Here is a 23,109-nt window from a genome sequence, read left to right as displayed (position 1 = left end):
ACAAACACTCTCTGGTGTCAGAGTTAACCTTTAAACACAGTGCTGAAGTCGTCTTCCTTTCTCCCAATCATTAGAGCATGTAAGCCCTCTTAATTTAGCCCTGCTAGGCTGCCAAACGCATCCCCATTACAGCCACTAACTGCTATAATGCTACTGCTTTAAGATGCGTCTCTGTGCGGCCAACGGGCAGCATTATCAAAGCTCCCATGTCCTGTGACTGGGTAACACAGAGACAGTCCTGGGACTGTGTTATACTAGAGTTACACCCCTGTAAAGCAAGCCATTACAGTGTGCTCTTATCATGAAAAATGGTTGTTTCTTTTCCTTTACCTACCTTCTTCTTTACTGAACTTCACAAATCGTATGTATGGTTAACTATTCCTGTGTGAGGGCATACACACAGGCGGTTCACACATGAAAACACTGGAGAAAATATAGTACCCAAAATAGAAATTCCAAAGAACTCTCTGTAACCAGACTTTTCTGAATGCCATCCAAGCTCACAATTCCCCATGTGTTTTTCATTTGCCTGTCTTTCTAAAAAAAAGTGCACTTCCTTATTTGTCTTGAGCGGTAACGTTTTTTTTGCAGTTCAGGAAGGGCTACAAATGGAGAACAGAGCTGAGAAATAAATTCAGCAATCTCGCAGGTCTTACCTTGACCTTTGTGGGAGTCAATGCCTGCCAGAGTCACTATGGCGACTGGCTGTGACTTATTATTCCTGTCCAGAGGATTCTGGCTGGTGTCTTTGCTCTGGGGCTGCAGCGATTCACATTTGCCACTGTGTGGCTGCTCTTTCTTCCTGAAACGGTTGGTTATTAGCTGCCATATGCTAGGTTCTTCCTGAACTGGTTTGGAAGACAGTTTTGTTGGAAAGAGGGGTACCTCCATTACCTTGACCTTCCCCCTGCTGTGGTAATGAATGTACTGTACTCCCCCATCCTCAGTCGGATCACTGGAAGTTGAAAGTGTTCTTCCTGTGAGGTACGAAAAAGGCCTTGTTGGCATTGTTGTTTCCTCAGCCTCAGTATTATTAGTCCTAGAGCCATTCTTGAACTCCGTTTCAGACACTAAAGTAACTTTTTCCCGAGGCCGAGTCCTCCTGATACGCAGACTGAGGCTCCGTCTTAACGAGCTTAGTGTACTTTTTGGAGAATCAGATTTATTGGTTTTGGGAGAGGATTTAGCTTCTTTGTCACTTTCCCTCTCCTTGCTCTTATCTTGAGGTGCTTTGCCAAAAAGCCTCCAGCGGAAGCCCCCTTTGAGAAAGCCTCCTCCATCATTGCCTGTATGGCTGCCGCTCCTCTGGCTGTCTATCTCATCATCAGAGCCCCTCTTTCTCAGCTCCAGCACTGTCATACTGACAGGCCTGGGCTTCGAGCTCCTCTGGCGAACCCTGGGGGTCACCTCTGCAGGGACCAAAGGCCGCTGATCCACGACAGGATTGAGGCCATCGACAGCCCTCAACTCAGCCTTCCTGCTCCTGTACTGCTGGTTTTCTAAAATGCCTGCCCTCTTGAAGGAGTGCTGGTTCCGGGGCTCTGACAGGACTGGGCCTGAGCCTGAGCCTGCCAGCATGCACACACTGCTGGGCCTCCGCAGCCGTCTTTCTTGTTCAGGTTGAGAATCTGTTTGCTGCTTGATTGAGTCTCCATACATGCTCATCGTCTTCCTACCCAATGGGGCTCCATCCTGACGTGGCCTTCGCAACACGGCCCGTGGCAGAGAACTATGTCCTGCAACAGTGCCATGTTCCCCAAAGAAAAAGCCTTTCGTATGGGCAGTGACAGATCGTAATGTTGAGCTCCGAATGCGTTGCTCCTGGATGTCTGTCAGAGCAACTACCTCTGACACGTCTCTGTCTTGTTGTGAGGAGTTACTAGGGTTCTTACAGAGGTGTTTCAAAAACCTGTCTGTCTTCATTTTTCCCTCCACCTCCTGCAGCTCCTCCTCATTCTCCTCCACAACCACCTCCTGTCTTTGCCTTCTAGCTTTACCTGAGCAGCTCAGGGAGGGCCACCTGTCAAGTTCCTGCCTTGCCCTGCCCAGCCTGGGGCTGTTCTCCATTGGCAGTACACTAATCATCTCCTCTCCTGGCTGGCAGTTCTCCACCAGGGTGTGGGTGACCCGGCCCATTCCCAACCCTGACACTGCTGCATCTCCTTCTGTTTCTTTCAGGATTACAGAGATGTGGTAAACAGTTTTTCCCTGCTGTTGTTCGCCAATAGCTGTACTCCTTGGGGTCGCATCCACGGTCCCACTGCTCAGGAATAGCATGGCACTTCACTCAAACACCAAGACAAGAATGGAGCACAAACCAGTGTTCACATTCTGCCCAGGAGTTATAGAGCTCCCGCTCATAAAGTCCTTCATTTGAAGACTAAATTCCTATGCCAGGCATAATCCTTCACCTTTGACATGGGAAAAAAACTTCAAACAAGTCAGTGCAAAGCTTCGCTGCCACCTGCATCCTCTGGCTCCTTTACCCAGCACTCTCACACAGGCATTTAGATGGTAGCTGCCTTCTCTCCACACTTTGTTCTACCTGTTTTGCACAGGCAGACGAACAAAAGAAAAACAGGTTGTCCACTTCTTGTTTGGCAACAAAGCAATATCTGCTATTGCTAGAAAAGTTGTAACTTAAAAACCACTGAATCATCCTTCCTCTTTGGCAAGTTATGAACTGTGAGCAATCCTTGTTGTTGGCGGAGCAGACAAACCCCTTAATCTCTGAGCTCTTGCCATGCAGAGCATGAGGGAGTGAGTCTCTGTTTGAACTTTCAGCTGCCTTCCAACCCCCGGGACAGATGGAAAACAAGGAGTGGATCCCACAGGCATTAAACACGCCCTCCTGATTTCTGCAGAGCTGCGCATAGCCCCCAGAGACAAAAACAGACACTAGTGAATATGAGATTGGAGAGAACACTTAGCTGATTACACACTGCTGTAATCTTACAAGGCTTGCAGCTATGAATGGACACTTTGTGTTATTCTGACTGGCAAAACACAGAAGGGGGGCTACCTTCCACAAAGTTAAAATCAGAGTCAAACATAGCTACACTGCAAGGTGGCACACATTTCAGTCAGTATCTTTGATAAGGAAAATATTAAACCAACCAAAAAAAAAGAACACAGAACTTAAGAGACCACAAATGCAAATGTGAGCTTTTCTGGTAACATGGAGTATCCACAGAACTACACACCACACGGCCAGTGGCTGCCAGGCTCCCACTACACAGCCTACACACAGTGGGAGAGCTAGAGCTTAATGGACCAAACAGCCTTTACATTTTTCTCTTCCATTGCCTTGTTTTCTGAGGTTTGGTGCTCTAAAATGGAGCAGTCAAATGTAGGGCTATGTACTAGACCATAATCAAAATAAAGCCAGATTTTACCAGCCAATTCTGCAGCACCCTGCTTACAGCGAGGTTATGGCTAAAACACTGCCACCTTGTGGTCAGAAAAAGGAAAAAATTACGTGGTTGGAGATAATGAGAAAAAGTTTTCCCTGAGGTAACATTCACATAAATTAATGTTAAAATTAAAATGTATACACTTTGCCTGAACAATGTTTTTAAGCCCCCAAAACATTTGGATATTGAGAACTCTCATTTCCTGTATTTTAACACAAACCCCCAAACAAGCTGCGACCCAAATGTATCAGTCCTGCTTAAGAGGGGTTTTGGCAGAGAAAGCAGACTAACAAAATGGCCACACTGGATGCCCACTCTCAGACAGCATCACTATGGGAAATCCAGCATAAGCATGAAGCTGGAAGCTGCAGCATCACAACAGCTGTTTTTCCCCAGCAGTTGATTTAAAAGCGTCTTAAAAAAAAAAAAAATACAGCAGAGATGCTGATCATGTTCTCAGTTTGAAGGAAAAGTATGCTCCAAAATCACGTTAGTTTAGGCTAATCTGAATCAAGGCCTCTGCCATTTCATACCATTTACTGTACGTGAGTGCTGATATTTAAAGCATTTCTTGCTGCATTTTTTCCTTTTGTGTTCTTATCAACACACTGACTGGTGTTGGAATGAAAAAAATTAAAAACATTTCAGGTATTGTTCCAGGAAACCTACTGCTTTACTTCTTAATAACACTGCATCCACACATAGGCATGCACAATCAGGGAAATCTTGACATAAAACGCCAAGATGCCGTGACAGTGAAGTTAGAAGTCACGTAACGCTGTCAGAGCTCACTGCGCAGGCCTTTACCTGTATCAAGGAAGCAGGGGTTTGGAATGATCTCAGGCTCATCATAAAGCAAACAGTCTTTTTCATTCCACTGCAAGTGGTGGTGTCGATTTCGTCTGCGGCGTCCGAAGCACAGCAACATAGTCTACCTATCGCTGAGAAAGCCTTTTCCCTGTCTCTGAATACAACGACTCAGAAAACAGAAATCATCCAGGTGTCTTGAAATATCACGTTAGCCCAAACTGGTGGCAATGTTTTCATCCTTCTCTCCTCCTGAGTACAGTCTTGTTTTCCTTCTATTGGGCATTGTGGTGAATATCACCTTGAAGCTAAATTTTGCCATGTTAGTCCTTGGTTGCATTTGTCCAGCATGGCTACCAAAAAAAGACTCAGTTCCACCATGCTGTGTTCATGATGTGCCGTCCCCGCTGACAGGATAATGCAGTTACCAGTCTTGAGAAAGTGGCCCAGAGAAGTGTCTTGGTTCACTTGGAGTCATTTCCTGCTGGTAATTTGTAATCCAGGTGTTGGTTTAACAGGGTCCTACATAAGAAACACTGACAAGATTAAGGTTAATCCGCTGTCCTGTTGTCTTTGTTGCAGCTCGGTCCAGAGGAAACCTGCGCTGTGGTAAATCCTGAGAAATCAAAGTGCTGACACGGTAACAGAGCTTCTCTTGTGTGCCCCTCTCCCCTTCTCTGTCCCACAGCTACACGTTTCTCCCTCTTGTAACCGTATCTTAATGGAAGCTGGGAGGGTTTTTCAGCAAAACTGGATTTGCATGTTTTGAGGTTCTTGGATTACCCTCCGCCTCCGTATCTCTCTGTGTCTGTGTGTAAACATCTGCCTGATTGTGAGCAGATGTCATACTGCGATTGTTGGCCATTTATCTATTCATCTGTCACTGTCACAAATGTTGGTGTACTTTTGTTGCTTTTGCCAGCACGGCTTTGACCTTGTTTATTACTCACCTTTAACAACGTTCCAAGTCCTTACCGACTAAAATAAAGAGTTTCTTGTTTTTACCATAAAAACACAGTAACAAAAATATACTGGAATAAATTCATTTTTCAGCGTTAAAAAAAACATACCTGTGTGAATGCACCTCATACAACATATCCAAAGTAAATAGAATACAAACGGGGAGTTTTTGTTTTCGTTATGTAATGGAAAATAACACCCACATTTAATTCAGAGCAGGTACCTACTTGTAGTTTAATGGAAAAGTCATTACATTCCCTGATTAGATTGTCTGTATTTTTGCCTCATCTTCTTAATTAAATTCAATTAGGGCTTATGTTATTCAACATTACTGCATTTCAGCTGGGATAATTTGACGCAATATACATGACGCTTCCAGAGGGGGGCAGTCACATCACTATGATGCTGCATACTGATTTAGAGAGTAATTATTAAAAGCAATATATCCCCATAAGAAGTCAAAGTTTAAGCTAACTTTTGAAATGTAATCACCTCTCTCAGATATCTCCATGCTCCAGTTGCTTACAGTAAACCTGGGGAGAGTTAGAGTCTGAATCTTCACAGGATCATCAATTACCTTCAGGGCTTTAAGCAATTTCAGGGGTTGTTATACCTTTTGAATACATATTAGCACGAACCAGAGGAGAGATGCGTTTCAACGGCAGACATGACAGACGGTCAGCTCTGGTTTGTTTATATAAGGACATAGACACTATGCGCGACAAACGCTGGTGTTGTCTAGCAGATAGCATGATGCATCCGTGCCATATGAGTAAAGCCTACTAACCCCTCGTCCATATTAGAACATGAGTCAGTGTTAGGAAGACAGCCTTGCGCACATGTACACTCTTTCCGTTGAGACAGTTTGCTTTCTCTGGCAAAGAGGGTAACAGGAACAGTCGGTGAAGGCGGCTCCCTGACTTAGACGAAGCAGCGTGAGGCTGGTAGGTGGTTGCAGGCGAGCACTGCCTAATGTTTTGTGTCAATAAAGTGTTGTTGACCTCATTCACGCATACACAACAGCAGCACGACTAGTACCAGAGAAATATTCAGCATCCTCCAGTGTTGCAGAAGAGATGAAACCTCTGGTGTTATCTACTTTCTGATAGCATAAACACACACGTGTCATCTGAATTTTAAGAAGTGTTTGGTGACAGCTTTGCATGACAAATCAGAGTAAAAGCTTGCAGCAGTGACTCACATGGTTTAATGAGAACAAAGATCTTTGCGACTTTGCAAATGCATTGATGTAATGCTCCTAATATAGCCATGTGAATTTACATTATCATACTGCACAGGGAGCTTAGTGCAGGAAACTATACACATCTATTAGAAAGTGTCCTCGATTGAAAAGACGTCTGACCTCCTAGGACAGAGTCAGAAACAGTGATTAGCATCATCACAGAGCAGACACATGAGCTCTGAATTGCTAATCGACCCTGTGCCAGATTCTGCCTGAGGCTTCAACCGAACCAAATCACTCCTGATGCCATGTTTTGGTTTTCCAATTTAAGCTGGTTGCCAGCACAAACACAACTAGCCGTGCTAGACAAATGTTTAGACGCAGATCAAATAAATACTGGGAGAGAAGAGAAATGAGAATTCTCACTGAGCATATTTAGAAATACTATGTAGATATGGATCGAAACTACATGACCCAAAATCAATACCAAGTAAATCCTACATCACAGAGCCTTAATAAGAGAGTTAAAAATTATCAGCACCACAGACTCCCCAAGATCAGACTATGTTTTAAATATGCAGCAGCATATCTGCTTGCTATGCTGCAAGTTGCTTTGTTATGAATGAAAATGTATGTACGTGCTAAAACTTGGTGTTAAAGGTTTTCCCAGGGGACCGCTCATTAGAGCACTGGGAGAGGGCTTTAACCAAACGTACCAATATAAGTAAAATTAGGTTGGTTCATGACTCTATGAATGTCCTGGTCCACTAGCATATGAATTATTTATATGCAAGTTAAATGTCCTTACCCCCCTAATTATTTAACTACTTCAGATATATTCTTATACAAATATAGAGATACAGCAATATTCAGCTACATGCCTACTAGTGGCTCCTAATAAATGAAATCTTCATAATACAGAGACTTCCAGCATATCATATACAGAACATACAAAGCATGTGCAGCAAAGCAGTAGTTGAAGCTAACTCCCCATTTACTACAGTGCACTACATTTACATTCCGTCATTGTATGTGTGTAAGTGTGTGGATTCATAGTGGTTAAATGTATCCAATATAAAGTGTCCAAAAAAATGCTACAATGGAACAAAACATGCGTGTTTATGGCATGTACGCTTATAGATGTTCCAATACTATTTTTGCCTTCCTGATTTTGATACCTAGACTTTAATTGGCTGATACCAAGTACCCCTCTGATACTTGTGTAGTAAAAAAATATAGATATTATTGACGGAAAATCACTGATTGCTGATATTTTGCTAGCACTGACCAACATTCCACTCTCTGCTTGCGCCCCACTTTTTTGGGGGGGCTGGCTCATTGGTTATGGTAGCAGAGCGGCGTATTGAATGGCATAATTGCTTTTCAGGTACTGGTATCGGTATCAGAACACCTTTGTTCTAGCTACTTTCTGCCAACAATCCCATCATGCACTTCTCAGCAATTTGTAATGGGAATATGAATGTTGTGCATCTTGACAGTTTTCAGCAAATTGATGCTTAGTGCTCTATCACTAAATCAAAATATATTAATGAAATCATGTAAATCAACCAACCTGAATTATGTTTTTAGTCAATTAAATTGAAATAATTTATCAGTTAATCATCAATAAAACATGTTATCTGTTATGGTAACTACTTAAGCTAATGTGCCAAATATTTTATAACCATACGTACATACTATCAGGGGAAAACCAAAGCTGCCTGTGAAATGATTTTAAATTATATTCCTAGTGTAATTGTTAGGGTTTCTTTTGTGTGTGGTTATAATTACTGATTAATTAATTCACAACATTGTGGTGGAGTTTAATAACAGCCAGGTATTCCCTGATTGATCAAAGCACTGTAGCAAACAAACCAGGAAAACAATAACGCAAATTAAAAATCTGTCACTGCACCTTTAAGGGGAAAAAAGGGGAATAAATTATCGGTTAATGATAACTGTGGGCAGTCATAAGGGAGTTCCTGATGTTCTTCTGGGTGTGAGTATGGCCGCTTTCCCACTGGTCAAAAAACCCACTAACACCCGCTAACACCCGGCTTTTTTGCTTAATGGGAAAGGTTACAATTGGCATTCAGACCTGCGTCAAATGAGTCTGCGGTAGACCTGGGTAATTATCGCTTTGGCTCCGATCAGCATTGCAAAACCTGTGTCGACAAGCTAATCTCCACCCCCTTTTTGGTGTGATGCTATGCTGTCGGTAACTTCTGCGACTCCTTGTCATCCAATCTACAAATTCTGCCTGAGCAGTGCTCGAACATCGTTCCAAATTTGCCAGCGCCGAGTTTGATATATGATACACAGCCTGAATGAGTAATAGATACAATAAAGACCTAACCACCATAACATCTTCATTGTTAGCTAACGCTGTTTCGGGCGCGTTTGTGACGTCCAAAGGTGACGCAGCAGAAAAGAGACCGGAAGGACTATACTCCACTAGCAATAGGAACAGAGACAAGCGGCATTTATAAGTGGGTTTTCCTGGCTCTGGAAAAACCTGTGTCAAAACATTTACATTTAGCTTTTTGTGGCATAATTAAAACTTCATGTGGTACCCCCAAAACGAACAGGTCAGTCAAACAGCTTATTCACATTATAATTTGACAAAGAAACACAGGAATGTTTTTCGTATGGCTGAAAAATGAAAGATGTTTCTTCCCCAAATTAATCTACATTAATAAAAGAATCACTTACAGATGTAACCCAAACAAGCTGCAGTTTTGGTGCAACATAAACCAATATGTCGTCCGTGCACAAACTAACACATGTAACGGGACACACGAAACATGAAATGTGCAAACCTGAGCTTTTGATTCCTCAACACTCAGGTGATAACACCGCACAAGAGACATAAATTTACCAGACCCCTTTCCCCCTCCCCTTTCTGCATCCACGCTGAATTAATATCAGCAACTGAATAAGTCAGGAGAATCATACACAGAGACAGAAGAGCTACAGACGGCAGGGAAAGTTTATGATAATTATGCTTGCAGTAGTGGTATTCAGCGTGGGTGTAGAGCTTTTTAAAATTCAGCTGCACTAGCGACGAGCATACGTCACCATTGCTCCACTGCAGAGAAAATGATAGGTTCGAGGACGTCTGTGGGAGGTTGTGAAAAAATTCCAGACGCTTCTGTGTCTAAAATTCAGGTTTTGAGAGAGAGTCTGTGCATTTGTATAGCGTGTGATGGAGAGAGAGATGTATGAGACAGAGGATGTAAGAGATTGAATGAGAGACAGACAGGGACAGATAACCTGGGACGTAAAAGCAGCATCAAATGTTTGACACAAAAGATGCTCACTGCTAATTTTCCTGAAATAGAAATATTAAAGTACCAATGATTAATGTTTGATTGCTGCGTGTGCCTGTGTTTGTTCCCTTCAAATGTACTGTACATGCATGGGTGGATGAATAGGCGGCAGTCTTGACTTCATGACTACTTGTTCCTGCCAGCCAATATGTTACTATTCATTTCAAGTGTCAGAAGAAGAACTTCAACAGTGAGGGAAATTTGCAGATTTGGAAATGGGAAAAAAGGTCAGTGTGCATTTCAACATCTAAATGTACATTTGCAGGGAAACACACAGAGGCATGTACTGGTTTGTTGAAGATGACAAAATGACCAGCGAGAGAACGTAGGAGGAAGCTGCAGAGAGATGCACAGTTTTTACAGGCAGGTTTGTGTGGGCTGGAGGCTCCCAGTCCTCCTCCTCTACACATTAGTTTGCAAACCCCCGCTTGCTTCTGGTGTCATCTTTTAAAACTTGCCTCCAATCTCACGTTTATGCAATCGCTTTGATGTGGTACTGCATTATGTAATCTGTATTTCAATGTAGGAGTAGTAGTAGTAGTGATAATACGAGTATTATTTGGGTGAATAATACACAGGTACACAGATCACGATCGGCGAGCAGGGATGAGATACGCTTTATTATAGAGAATCAATTGGCTGAAAATAATGACGAGTAGTTGCTAATGCTATAATTTGTTGAAAAACCAGACTACTGTAAACTTCAGAGAGGTCACAGAGCGGGCACACATTGTGAGGCGCAATTTAATTGGGAATAAAATCCCTTTAATCAGGTCTCACTTAGAAGAAAAGCTTTTGAGCATTAGTCAAAGCGTCACATGTCGCTATATTGCCAACCACAATCTTTACCCTTCAAGCGATTCCTGCTGCCTGCATCATCTTTTCCTTCCTCCAATTTCCGCCTCCTTATAGGAACGTGTAATCTGTCATGCACCATCTGGCCTTCAGCTGCTTTATGTATGTCACCGCCATCTTCCTGTAACAATCCTGCAGTTGTTAAAATAAATGGAACTGCCAATCACAGCATCAGTCGAGCACAAACTGATGGCATCTCGCTACGACACAGCAACGATTCTGAGACTGTTGAGATCACTGTACTTTGGTTCTGATGTTTATATATCTCTTCTCTTCATTAGGTAGTTTGATTCTCCTAAGATGCGGGCCATAACATGAGCCATAGTCATCAGTTATTTTTACATGCAAGTCTTTATCTATAAAAGAAGGGATAAATCGACACTATATAGTCTAATTCTGTTCAGTCTTCTACTTTTCACTCCTTTCAAGGTTTTTCTTTTCGTGTTGTTCCAAAAAGAGCGCCAAGAATAGCGACACATTTGGGCACAAGCTCCCATGTAATTTCCCACGCCTTTTGTCTCCGTTCCTGTGCCGCCCATGCATGCTGAGACAATAAGCTGGGAGCTTCGTTATGAAGCTGACAACACCATTTTACAAAGAAGTCAGGAGGAATACCATCATTCCTACTGTTGCCCCCTCCCAACAAGTGCTAATTACATGCAAACACACGAAGCTGCCGCCGACTGATCTTACACTGGAGTATTTATTTGTTTCCATCAAGCTGATACAGTTCACGAACCGCAGGTTTACTAAATAAAAATAAAAAAAAGCTCTGTGTGAAAAGACGCAGCGTTCCTCCCTTGATACACAGCCATTTGCTTCTGCAAACAGTTATGCAATCAGTTTTCAACAGATAATGGCTCCAGGATAGTGACGCATCATCGATTCTGCATTCAATGTGGGATTAATTGTTGTTATGTTCATTTAACTAGCATATCTGTGACTGATGAAAATCTAAAATCCTGAGCCTGGGAAATAGCTCTGGGAGATTTAGCTCCACAGGTGACTGACAATTCAGACACGCTCCACCGGTTCAAGGTAAAGGACGCTGAGTAAGACGGGCGGCGTGGTAAAGTGGTTACTAACAATTAGCATGGTGCAGAGAGGGTGAAGGGCGCAAAAGGGAAGATGATGAAGTAAACATATAAAAATCTGTGCGGATAAATCAATTTACTTTTAATATCTCAATATCAAAACGACCAAATTGACAGATACAGATTCCTTCCCTGCTGCTATATGCCTGAAATATCCCCCAGGCTTCAAATCTGGGGCTTTAGCATGAAATTGAATAACCTTACAATCATATATAATAAACATTTTGAGCCTCTATCAGAAATGACACGCTATCAGTATTCTGGATGAGACCAGCCCTCAGTCAGACAGCCAGACAGCCAGACACAGAGGCTTAGTTCCAGCTCAGTAGCCATCTACAGCGTCTGGATGGCGGAGACGTCGAGGCTGGAGAGGCCAAACATCTGTTTCCTAATTGGTGAAGTTTCATGACAGCTCTATTTGTCAAAGTCGGTATGGTGCAGTACTATGCTCCTCGTGACATTTTTAGGTGCCCTTAACATAATGACAAATCATCCTGTCCCTGCCAGGTATATCAGAGGAGACTGTATTTCATCATGCTCATTGCTTCGGCACAGTGTGATGTGGGCACAAGCAGCAGGTCGAGGAGAACCACAAAACCTGAGAGTGATTAAAGTGGATGTGTAGACACTGAGTGATGGTGCCTGGCTAGTACTTCTGCAATCCGGCTTGTGAGAAATTAGGCCTGCTGGAGGGCTTTTTTTAGAAAGTCAAACAAGCCTGAAAATGGCAGCAGTGGATATTTAAAGCAACAACAGCGTAACATACTCCCAAATATAACAATAACATAGAAACATAAGCAAGTTATTGTGTTTTCATCCTTTCTGTCATCTAAAACATGAATTTGAGAATATTAAACTTGCTGATCAGATGATTTGATTCTCTGCAGGGCACCACAGTGTGCTGAATACACGTTTTCTGATTAACAAAGAGTCTTTGTCAGGTTTTGACACCAACATCTAAAAGATAGAACTTTTGGCTTTCATATCCTGGTTCATAGAAACTGTACCTTGAAAATCAAACAAAATGAAAAATAGACAAAAAACTTTAAAGACAAATTTAAGTTGGTTTTGAGGAAAGATGAGAAGCAATAAGTCTAGTGAAGAGAAAAGTTCTACGTATTTTGCCTGAAGGGAAAAAAGGGAAAATAGAGGAAAGTTGGAATTCATATTAACTGATATCTATCTAAACTCTTTTTCCTGAGAGTAACTACAAAAGATTAACTCAACTTGTTCAGACTTACATATCCAGCCTGGAGATTGGATTCTTCCAAACGCTGACAAGCCATCTGTATTAGACAGGGGGGAGTTCTCCTTTCGGGAAGTGTCAGAAATCTAGTCGATGGAGTTTAATGGTGGCACATATCTGCTGTACCAAAAAGATGTATTTAATAACTTCTGCAGCTCTGTGGAGCGTGTCCAAACTGGCAGCTGCCATACAAGTGCAGTTAAGACCTTGAAGCTAACATCCATGGGAAAGTTGCAGTCATCAGCTCTGCACTTTAAGTGATGAAGCGCCATCTTTCTGTGCATCACAGAGGCAGAAAAATGCTGATGCAAGGCCTCAACTGCACTAATTTCATTAAGTGAGAAATATGCTAACGTTTCAGCACCTTTCCACCTGAAATAAATCTTAGGCGGCAAAGAAAATTACATCTAATTTGCAATAAATAGGCATTTAATGAGCGAGGGTAAAATATGCGACACTTGAGGCCTCTTGAATGCACCTTACAAGAAGAATCCTGTATGCAGAGCATGCACACTGTGCATTATCATTCAGCATTACTGCCTCATTGAGATTTAAAGTGTCATAACCTGGTACACCTCCAATCCATGCTAACTTTTCAGCAATTGATTTTTTCCCCCTGCCACTGAGGTTGATTGTGTTTGACTATGATGCACAAAAGCACACACACAAACTCCATATGCATCCCATATCTCCCCTTGTGTAATCCGGAGTGAAATAAGCTGCCTAATGAGCTGAGAATTTGGGTTTGGGCTACTGGAAAGCAATTCTCAGCAGCAGAAATGACACTCGAACCTCCAGGTTCTACTCCACCTCCTCCTCCTCTTTCTCCTCCCTTCTTATGCGTCTCTTCATCTTTAACTCGATCCTATAATCCGCCCACAACCCCTCCACCCTCCCCGTGCTTGCCGAACACTGCATCAGCAGCAGCCCCAGGAGAAGGGAGACCTGTTCTTTAACTAGACTCTTACGAATAACCACTTCAAAAACCGCCCAGATGCACCGGCTTCATTTGCACCCACACCTTCAGGGAGGATGCACTTCTATAATGTGATGCTCTGTTATGTAATCCTGTGTGATGAATAACTGCAGACACTCCAAGATTAATGAAATTCAGGGGAAGCCCACCCCCCACACTGTGTGCTCTACACTTCTGCTATTTTTACTCAGGCTTCTCCACAGGTACTATAGTTTCTGAGGTCACATGGCCGCCCGCCCCTCGGAGAAGCACACTGCTGCAGTGCACTATTTCTGGGCTCCTGGCAGGAGGAGACAGGTGTGAGCGCTTGTGGAGGGAGAAAACCTGCTGAAAGGTGCTATAACACTCCACTGCTTCAGGACTGAAGGTGGAAAGATACCACACGGTGCAAAATAATAACTAGGATCTCAACCCTTCCCTTGTTTAACCTCCAGTTTGACGGAGGCGGTTTAAACAGTTCATAGAGTCAAGGTCAGAGTCTGAGGATCAGAAGGTAAAGGCTGCTGCAGCCTGCTGTCATTTCTGACTGATAGACCCTTTTGTCTGTATTGAGTCTGAACCGGCTGCATGGCCGCTGCTGCTGCATGCCAATGAGACCGGCACAGCAGTGTCAGTTTTGGCCTCATCATAGTGACAGCTGCAGGATGGTCGGCATTATGTCGACAACAGTCTGCCTCTCTCATAACACGAGCCTCGTCTATGAAATGAAACACAGGACTGCTACCTTCAGAGTGCTTAAGAAGGACTTTATGAATGATATTACAACAGGCCAGATAGTAGTCAGTACCTTTCATGCTAATGGATATCAAAAATGGCATTTTCTTGTGTATTTTGCTGAACAAGAAAGGAATCCAATATCTGAGCTTTTCATTGTCTAAATGCCAACCACGTCCTGAACACAACAAGTCTAAAGCAGAAAACAACATTTGACAAACAGAACACTGACCTGTTGATTTGTTTTAGGGAAAGTGGCTCGCACACCTTTTGCCTCATAAAAAGTAGCGCTGTCTACCTGTGAACCTTTGTTGTGACCAGTGATTGTACAGGAGGAAGTGGATATAACCTCTGTGATGTCACCTATTGGTTGTTAGACTCCGGTTTTGTACTTCGGCCATCATAATCTTTTTGGAGTCAGTGATGACCCCATTTTGATAAGGGGGTAAATACCCAAGAGTTAAAGTTCAGTGACTTGAATTAGCGGTCACTCAAAGCGGCCACGCACATAAACGTGCACATGTTTAAATGTTAATTCACTTCAACAGTTGTCGTGATGCGGAAAATTAGCAACATAAACCAAAACCGCATTTCATTTCTCAGCCTGTATTGTTGTGAGCAGTCCAACAAGAGTTAGCCTAACTGTCAGATGCCTGGGTATCCACAAGGAAAATCAAAGATTAGAAGAAAATAAACAATTTAATGAAGACAAAATGTATTCTTTTCAGTTTTCCCATCCCTCTGATCATCTCCAGACCCCCCACATTTATGCTGCAACCCCCGTGGCTGATGTTGTTTTGGGACATGAAGCTGACTCTTTTGGTAAACAAACTTAAATGAAACAAAAAAAATAGTAAATTTCAAAATAGATAAGCCTCATCTTGTGCATTTTTGAAATGTGTCTTTTGGGTTAATCCCCAAGGCATGGTCAGAATAAAAAGCATGCAGTCTTAGGCATTTTGGGAAAATGATGTAACAGGAAACAAACATGATAAAAAACGGAATGACTCCAGTGAAATTACTAAAAGCAGAAGGCAACAAAGATTTCCCAAGGCCTGTGTAACAAACAAGCCCCTGTCCTTTGATGCTAGTATACCGTCAGAAGCACTGCAGACTAGCTAATTCACTGGGTATCTCTGAACAGGATCAAACACATGATTAAAGTCCTTGAGAGCCAGTATAACTGCTGTTTCAATAGAAAACGAGCTGAAGCCATCTTTCTAAACAATTACAGCAAGTAAAGGAGAAAATTGATACCATCTTTCTGTGACACGATGCCTTTTTAATTCCGACTGCAGCATATTTCATTATCAGGTAACCAGCGCGGGCACGACTGCATGCATGTATTCAGGTGACATCACTGCTTTAATCTTGTACTGACGTCAAGTGATAATCTCTCACCTAATGTGCGCTTGGAAGACAAAGCCCCGTCGAGGTTTGCTGTCACAATGAGTGATCATCTTAAAGCTCATCAGCTCCATCTGATATATTACAGCACAGAGGTGATCAGATTAAGTCAAAATTTTATTCTAATGCATAAATTAAAGGAGTGATGAGCTTGTGGGCTCAAAGTTCTCAAACTGCCGGATATGAATTGATAATGCTGGAGACAGGGAGTCTCTCAGTAATGGGGATGTTCTTTTACAGTCCGCCGCAGTCGCATATAAAAGTTAGTCGATTCAAGCACTTTATGAGCATCAAACTTATAAAAACTTTCCAACTTTATTTTAATGATTTATCATAAATGAACCCTAGCTGGAAGGGTGTGAAAGACAAGCATCAACATAGAAGATATCTAAGGGGAAAAAAGCAATTGTATACAGTGTTAATCTCCATGGTAATTTCCTGCTTATCCCAAAGCAAATTAACTCCCCGTGTAAACTGTGTAAGGAGGTAAATACATGTTTGCTCATGAAATACTTGACAGATAAGCAGCTGCTCTTGGGATTCAGTCTGATTTGCAGTGGCTTTCACTTTCTCAGTGCTAAGTAGACTCTGCTTTGAAAGCACACAGAGAAAGAAAGTCATGACACATGCACATTCGGTATGAAACAAACACCGCTGAGAATGCAGGGTAGCTCACACCCAGGCCATACTTGCTGGAATCCTGCAGGGCACTGACCGCACATAAACCCTCCTGACTATTCAAATGTCGTTTCTAATAATACAAATATGTGGGAGAAGGATTGCTAATTATGCTCTTCACATGTAAATAGCTGCTCTGTCTGCTGCAATCCTGTTGGTGTCTCTATATCTCCTAGTGGTCCAGTGATGACTCATGCTGCAAGAGATCTAAGGCTCGGAGAAACATGAATCCATCCATCAAGGTATTCACGAGGCAAAGCTTACTCACTCACGAGTAATGTCATCAGACGCCTTGATGAACGTTACCAGTATGAAGTCAAAATTCCTTTTTATCAAGAGATGAAAGCAAACACATAGTTCAAGGCGTATATATGGCTTATATAGAGACCGTCAAATGTGCAATTTAAATCTTTAGATCTGGTTCAATCTGCTGATTTGTGTCCTCTGCTATCGTGCACTTTTCAATGAGAGCATCTGTATCATCAAACACGCAGCAGCTCCAGGCAAAGTCAAAGCTCTTTAAAGCTAAGACTTCTCAAGTGATGGTTAACTTATCTTTCCAGAAAATGCGACTGAAATAACACCGCCGCTGGAAAAAGCACATAAGAACGTACAGAAAGGACTCCAATTACATATGCAGGTCACTAAGGGAAAATGCCATCACTGTCCTGGTCCACTCAACCAAAGACACAAAATAAATGGGAAATAAAGCCAGTCGAGTGAGAAGTCTGACACACTGGCCTTTTTGAGATACTCCAGATGGCCTTCTAGATTCACAGGTAATAACCAAACATAATAACATCTGTGTGCAGCCCCTGGAGAAAGGACAGCTGCAGAGAGTAAACAAAAAGCTAATCTGACTTTAGCCAACAACTGAGCGCTGCCTTGACACAATAAACGGAGGAGATCTGTCTAAATCCCAACATAAGCTCTGCCCACGTACTGCGCAGAGACGGGCACAACACAACAAGACACCCTCTATTTCTGCATCCCCGGGTGCTCATGGGTAATGCCATTTGTTGCAGGGACTTTGTTGTAGTCTCACTTCAATTTGATGCGGTGTAGCTACTTTGGATCAGGCAGTTTCCCATCAGAGGTCAAAAAGAAAACTCTCCTGGTGTGCATGTGGTGGCAGAGCATCACCACAGGGGGTCACTGTTGCTGTATAAAAATGCTCAATAAATATAGGTAATCAATCATTGAATTATTTGCAGCTATACGCCTCTTTTTTGTTGTAGACTGAAAGGAAATGTGGAAAGATGAACAGATGATACAGGCTTTTTTAACAAGAATAATTTTCGGGTAATTATCCAAAGATATTGCTTTCTCTTATTCCCCAAAAATCCTGTTATAAGATGTAATAAGATATTAAAGATTATGAAAGCTAACTTGCAGATATTTCAACTTCTACAATAATAAAAACCAGTCATCCTCAATGAAAGCAACAGACACACCACGCGCACAACCTGCCAGCTTGTGCTCACTGTGGACAATCCACCACCAGCGTGCACTGAGAGGTTGGAAGACGGATATTACATAAGAAGCTCATCAGTGGGGTAGTGGCCCACGCACTCCGCATCCTCAGTGGAGTCTCTCGCTGTTGATCGGCCTCTCACTCAAAGTAAGAACAAAATGGCTGAGGTGACTGGCTGAGGGGGGAAATGCAGCGTGGAGGCTGCAAATTTATGTGAATAATTAGACATTAAAGAGGAGCCACTCAGTGCAAATGAACCGGGCAAATATGGAAGTCGGTAGAAATGGCAGCAGACGTCCCCATCCACTCAACATATTTACACACTAGATGAAACGCTACAGGATGGAAATGCTAATTAGGCTCCTACTGCAAAACAAATATTATTCATGCATCACATTAATACAAGTACCTATGGAAACTGTTGTTATCCACGACAGTCTTTTCTACTTCAGGGTGTCATTTCACCACACAAACAGACAGCACAGTGTGGTCAGAGGGGTCGTCACTGTGGTTAGAGCGAGAGCTAATGTACAAACCACACCATCCTTGACCTTTAACGCTAGGCTGCTTTTTTCTATACGGCATTTAGAGCATTTAACACCTTTTGGACAAAGTCAGCGAGGGATTGGGAAACTGGACTGTGGTGCTGATAATTTCGTCTGCATGCGAATCCCTGTGTAAAATTGTTTTGCAGAGCATCTCAAGGGGGTTATAAGTAGAGCTGCAACTGATGAATATTTTCACAACCCATTAATTGGCTGATTGTATAATTTCCTAGAACCCATGTAATTTCTTCAACTTGTTTTGTACAGCAAGAAATCTAGAATCCAAAAATATTCAGTTTAGAGCTCAAACATATCCATAGATATTTGATATATGCTCAATATGTTAAGCAACAGCTATTAATCTGTAACTATTTTGATGATCTATTCATTTTTCCCCCAAACATTTCCAATATAAAGCTTAAATATGACGCTTTTGCACTCATTTTGGACATATCTAAACACTATAGACTGTAGGGGGAATAACATGAGCCTTTTTAATACCCTTGATTTCCTGACGCAGAGGGAATTTTCCGTCATTTAATAGATGAACTTAAGTGACAAAATAATTGGCCGATTAACTGATTGTGAAAAAAATGGGTTACAACAGGGCTGTTAAATTCATTTAAGAGAGGTACTTTAGGGTCCAGGAGATGTTTCCATAGATTAATGTTTGACCTTTTTATTGAGTTAATGCATATTAACCGAAAATAAAAACGGTTTCTGCCATCACAGAAGAAATGGTAGGGCTTGATACGGCATACTTCTATATATCACGAGACAGTTATCTGAAAAATCAACAGCAGCTGAATAAAGAACAACCCTCCTCCAGCAGGTGTTCCCCTCATCGGGGTGTTTTCACAAAGCGCTGTCGACTTCCAGCCGCGGCCCCGCCACAAAGGCCGGGGTGTGTGTACTGCCAACATGTCACGTTGTTGTGACCCTTCTCAATTCCCAGCAGATGGACGTGGGTCAACACCACCGCTGTCAGATCATCAGCATGGAGCCCCCGTCAGTGCGGCGTGCTGCTGCTGCGTGCCAATCGCCTGCCTCCGCTCTCACCGGCCCACAAACCCCTGTCGACTCCACGCCCACTTGCCCATCCATTGCACAGGCAACCAGTTGCCTAGGCAACCTCAAAGCTCTCGGGTCTGTTTGAAAGTGTCAGGACGAATTTTATTTTACATTCGACTTGCAACAACAGTTCATTTTTCATTCATCCATTCATTCATGAATATATTTCCACATCTGCCTGTCTCTTTCAGTGAGCAAACCTGATGCTCAAATTTTAACTCCACACTCTCCAAATAAAACCGTAATCTGACATGAAAACTCAACAGACTCTGTCTCACAGATGACAAGAACTGTTGAAAACCGCCTCAGTCTTTTATGTTCACAAAGTAGGCCATGAGCAGTAAAAAAAAAACTGATAGAGACCATCTTCAAATAGACGAGTATAATTGAATTTCCAATTACTTTGTGCTATTTCCACCAAAGCAGTTTATAATGTGTAGAAATGAAGCTGAAATTAAGCACAGCCACGATCAAAATCCATTATCAAACATAAACAACTTAGTAAGCTTCATATCTGCAAATGAAGATGAAAAATCATTTCAGTTGCATAACAGGAGCAGGATTTCGGGAGACGGTCCTGTTGTGCAACCCACCTGTTAAGTAACCGTAATAAATACACCGAAATCAAGTGCCCAGGGGAGATTGTAACACTTTTGCATAAACTCACACATTGAATAAGAGAGGCTATGAAGCTGGTATTATCTAAAGTGACATATTGGAATGACCTGCAGACACATCAGTTCTAGAAATAAAATTAAGATAATGCTGGCAGGATCTCTTAACCACTCTACAGACATTTTTGCACAGTCACCCATCACCCAGAAAGCCCAGCAGCATCGACTCCACACCCAGTCTGACTGCTGCACAGACGTCCAACTACCCAACCCCATCTCCTTCCTCCATCAGAAAATGACTCCGGTTGGGAAATTGGAAAAATGTCTATCTGCTGTTTGGTTTTGTATCAGACAGAGAAGGAAAAAAAAAAAGAGAGAGAAGAAACAAGTAACGTTCAGTTCAGCCCAGCTGCTGTTGCATTCATCAATGCCAGCGCTCTGTCAAGGGGGGCGTGACACACACAAGCAAACTGGTTATGAGGCACATGTACACACAACCGCAGACACACACGCATAAGCACGCACGGCTGGAGGCTGATGCAGTGCTCATCAGTGTCACTGTTGCCGAGCCCCTCACTGCACAAATCACAGCGGGAGTGCAGACGATGGATGGAAGACGATGCTTACATAAATGAGAAGCTAGCAACAAAGGCTTGATGGGATGCAAACATCACCTAGCGTGAACACAGACAAAATATAGAGCAGGAGAGAAGAAAACATAAAAACAATTGTCAAGATCGTTGAAAAACTAGAAATTAGTATACAAAACCAGTCAGGGGAAGACTTTCACTTCCAATTAAAAATGTCTTGCAATCAAGTCTTGCACAAAAACAACTCTAAATGGGGGTGCAACTCGAATATAATCTCAACAATTTTACATCCGAAGCCGAAAAGACAAACAAGCACCCTTATCGAGACTGGCTCAGTGTTTCCATGGGTGTTGTATTTCTTTATTCCTCATTTCTAGTCTACATTCAACAGAGCACTGCTGTCATGCTCTGTACAGCCGCCCACGTTCACCCTTGCAGAGTGCGAGAGAAAGGAAACAGAGAGAGAGAGAGAGTGAGGGGGGGAGAAAGGGAGAGGGAGAGGGAGAGAGTGGGAGGGAGGTAGAAGAGAAAACCTTGCTTTCACAGCGAGAGACCAACGATACATTATCGGAGGACAAACCATATTGCTCCATGCTGTTTTTCTTACAAACCACTACATGACCAAACAATAAGCGCACACATTGTACAAACCCAAGGCGGCATGCCAGGCCTGGATTACTATAGCCCCGACTGCACTGCTGAACAGAGCTGAGAGGAGATCTAAATCTATACACCAATAGGTTATGTTTATGTTCTTTACGTAATGGGAACATGTTTACCCTTTCTGCACTTCTGCAATTTCCTGGTAAATTAATTCAAATGGAAAAATCCTTGTATTATTTGCGAAGCCAATTCTAAAGATGCAGGAACTGTTTATCCCTCAGGTCAGAGCAACATTGATTTTTAAGGAGGGATGAACAACTCCGGCTCCTTCTGTGTTTTTCTTACACACTCTGTATGAGATAGTGGATGCTGCTGCTTCTCAGTCTAGACAAGATATGAATCCGAAAATACTGCAGCATAATTACAAAAACCGTGTTTCTGAAATGCAGCTCTCATAATTAAGCAGAACAAAGAAAGTGCAGCCCCGTTATGTAACACAAACAATTGTACATTATAAAACCTGTAAGACCTGAAATTTATATACTGGTAGAAATAAAGACATGAACTGCACAAGAATGGAGCTAACACCGAGGATACTGATGTCATGCTCTCTGTATCTTTTGTAAATTAGGGGATGTTAGGAACTTGTGACAAGCCAGAGTATTTTAATAAGCCGATTACTACTTTAATGAAAAAAATATTTTAAAGAAATATGTAAAAATGCAACTACTTTTTGGCACACAGAAATAGGGGCTTTAGTGCTTCTCCCTCTCTTATTCCTGCCAGCGTAGAAGGGCCTATAAATAAAAATACATGTTCTTTATTATTACATATGCCTTGATTGACTGAGTCACCGGGTCCATCAATGACAAACTCTAAAATACCAATAATGTAAGAGGACTACTATGTCCTTTCCTATAAACCATCGAAAATAATGATGACTCATTCACGCTGGATGTTTACTTTATCTTGTGTTCTGTTTGCAGAGAAAAGTAATGTATAGAATCAAACAGCACACCTGTTTGCCATTTCAATTTAGGAAAGAAAGAACAGAGTGATGGGGAAAACGAACTATTTACTAAACAGATGACAAGTTAAAAAGTCAACATGAAAAAGAATTATTTATGGACTTTTTTTGGTTTCTGGTGCAAGCGCAGTGCAGGCTTTTAAAAATCCTGTCTGGAGGCTCACAACAAAATGAGATCACTCTGGATGAAATTGAAATCATGTTGGACTTGTCTGATCTGTTATGACCTGAAGACCCCTGTCGCCGGTGACCCATATTACTGCGACAGAGAGTGGGGGGGGGGTGTTCATCAGGGTGGATGAGCTTCTTTGCTGGGATGAGTCTCATGGCTCAAATTCAAGACCGCTCGTTTGTGAGCATGCACAAACATTGCCCTCCCCCAAGCGGCCCATTATAACTTCCGGTCCTCGTCTCCTTTCCCTGCAGACCACTGAGCTGACAGGATATGAGAGGTGAAAGTGAAGCAGTGGCCACCAGTTTATTAAAACTAGTCTGAAAGGTGGTTATGAAGAAAAAGAGGTGT

General features: G+C 42.4%; 1 protein-coding gene across 3 annotated transcripts in view; it reads right to left on the bottom strand.

Moving 5' to 3' along the window:
- Positions 1–23,109, bottom strand: part of agap3 (ArfGAP with GTPase domain, ankyrin repeat and PH domain 3) — a 119,678-nt gene that overhangs the window by 70,368 nt on the left and 26,201 nt on the right. Inside the window, exon 1 of one of the 3 annotated variants that reach the window (XM_069684337.1) lies at positions 4,221–4,890. The exons of 1 other annotated variant lie outside the window; for it this stretch is intronic. In XM_069684337.1, coding sequence (XP_069540438.1) covers positions 4,221–4,341 — 121 coding nt within the window. In that variant the 5' untranslated portion in view covers positions 4,342–4,890. Of the gene's footprint in view, positions 1–656; positions 2,186–4,220; positions 4,891–23,109 lie in introns of those variants that run through there. One more of the 3 variants, XM_069684335.1, reaches the window with a different exon arrangement.

Source organism: Semicossyphus pulcher, unplaced genomic scaffold (assembly GCF_022749685.1).
Source record: "Semicossyphus pulcher isolate SPU_LCO1_2020_fin unplaced genomic scaffold, fSemPul1.0.p SCAF_7, whole genome shotgun sequence".
NCBI lineage: Eukaryota > Metazoa > Chordata > Actinopteri > Labriformes > Labridae > Semicossyphus > Semicossyphus pulcher.
This window is presented reverse-complemented; position numbering and strand designations above follow the sequence as displayed.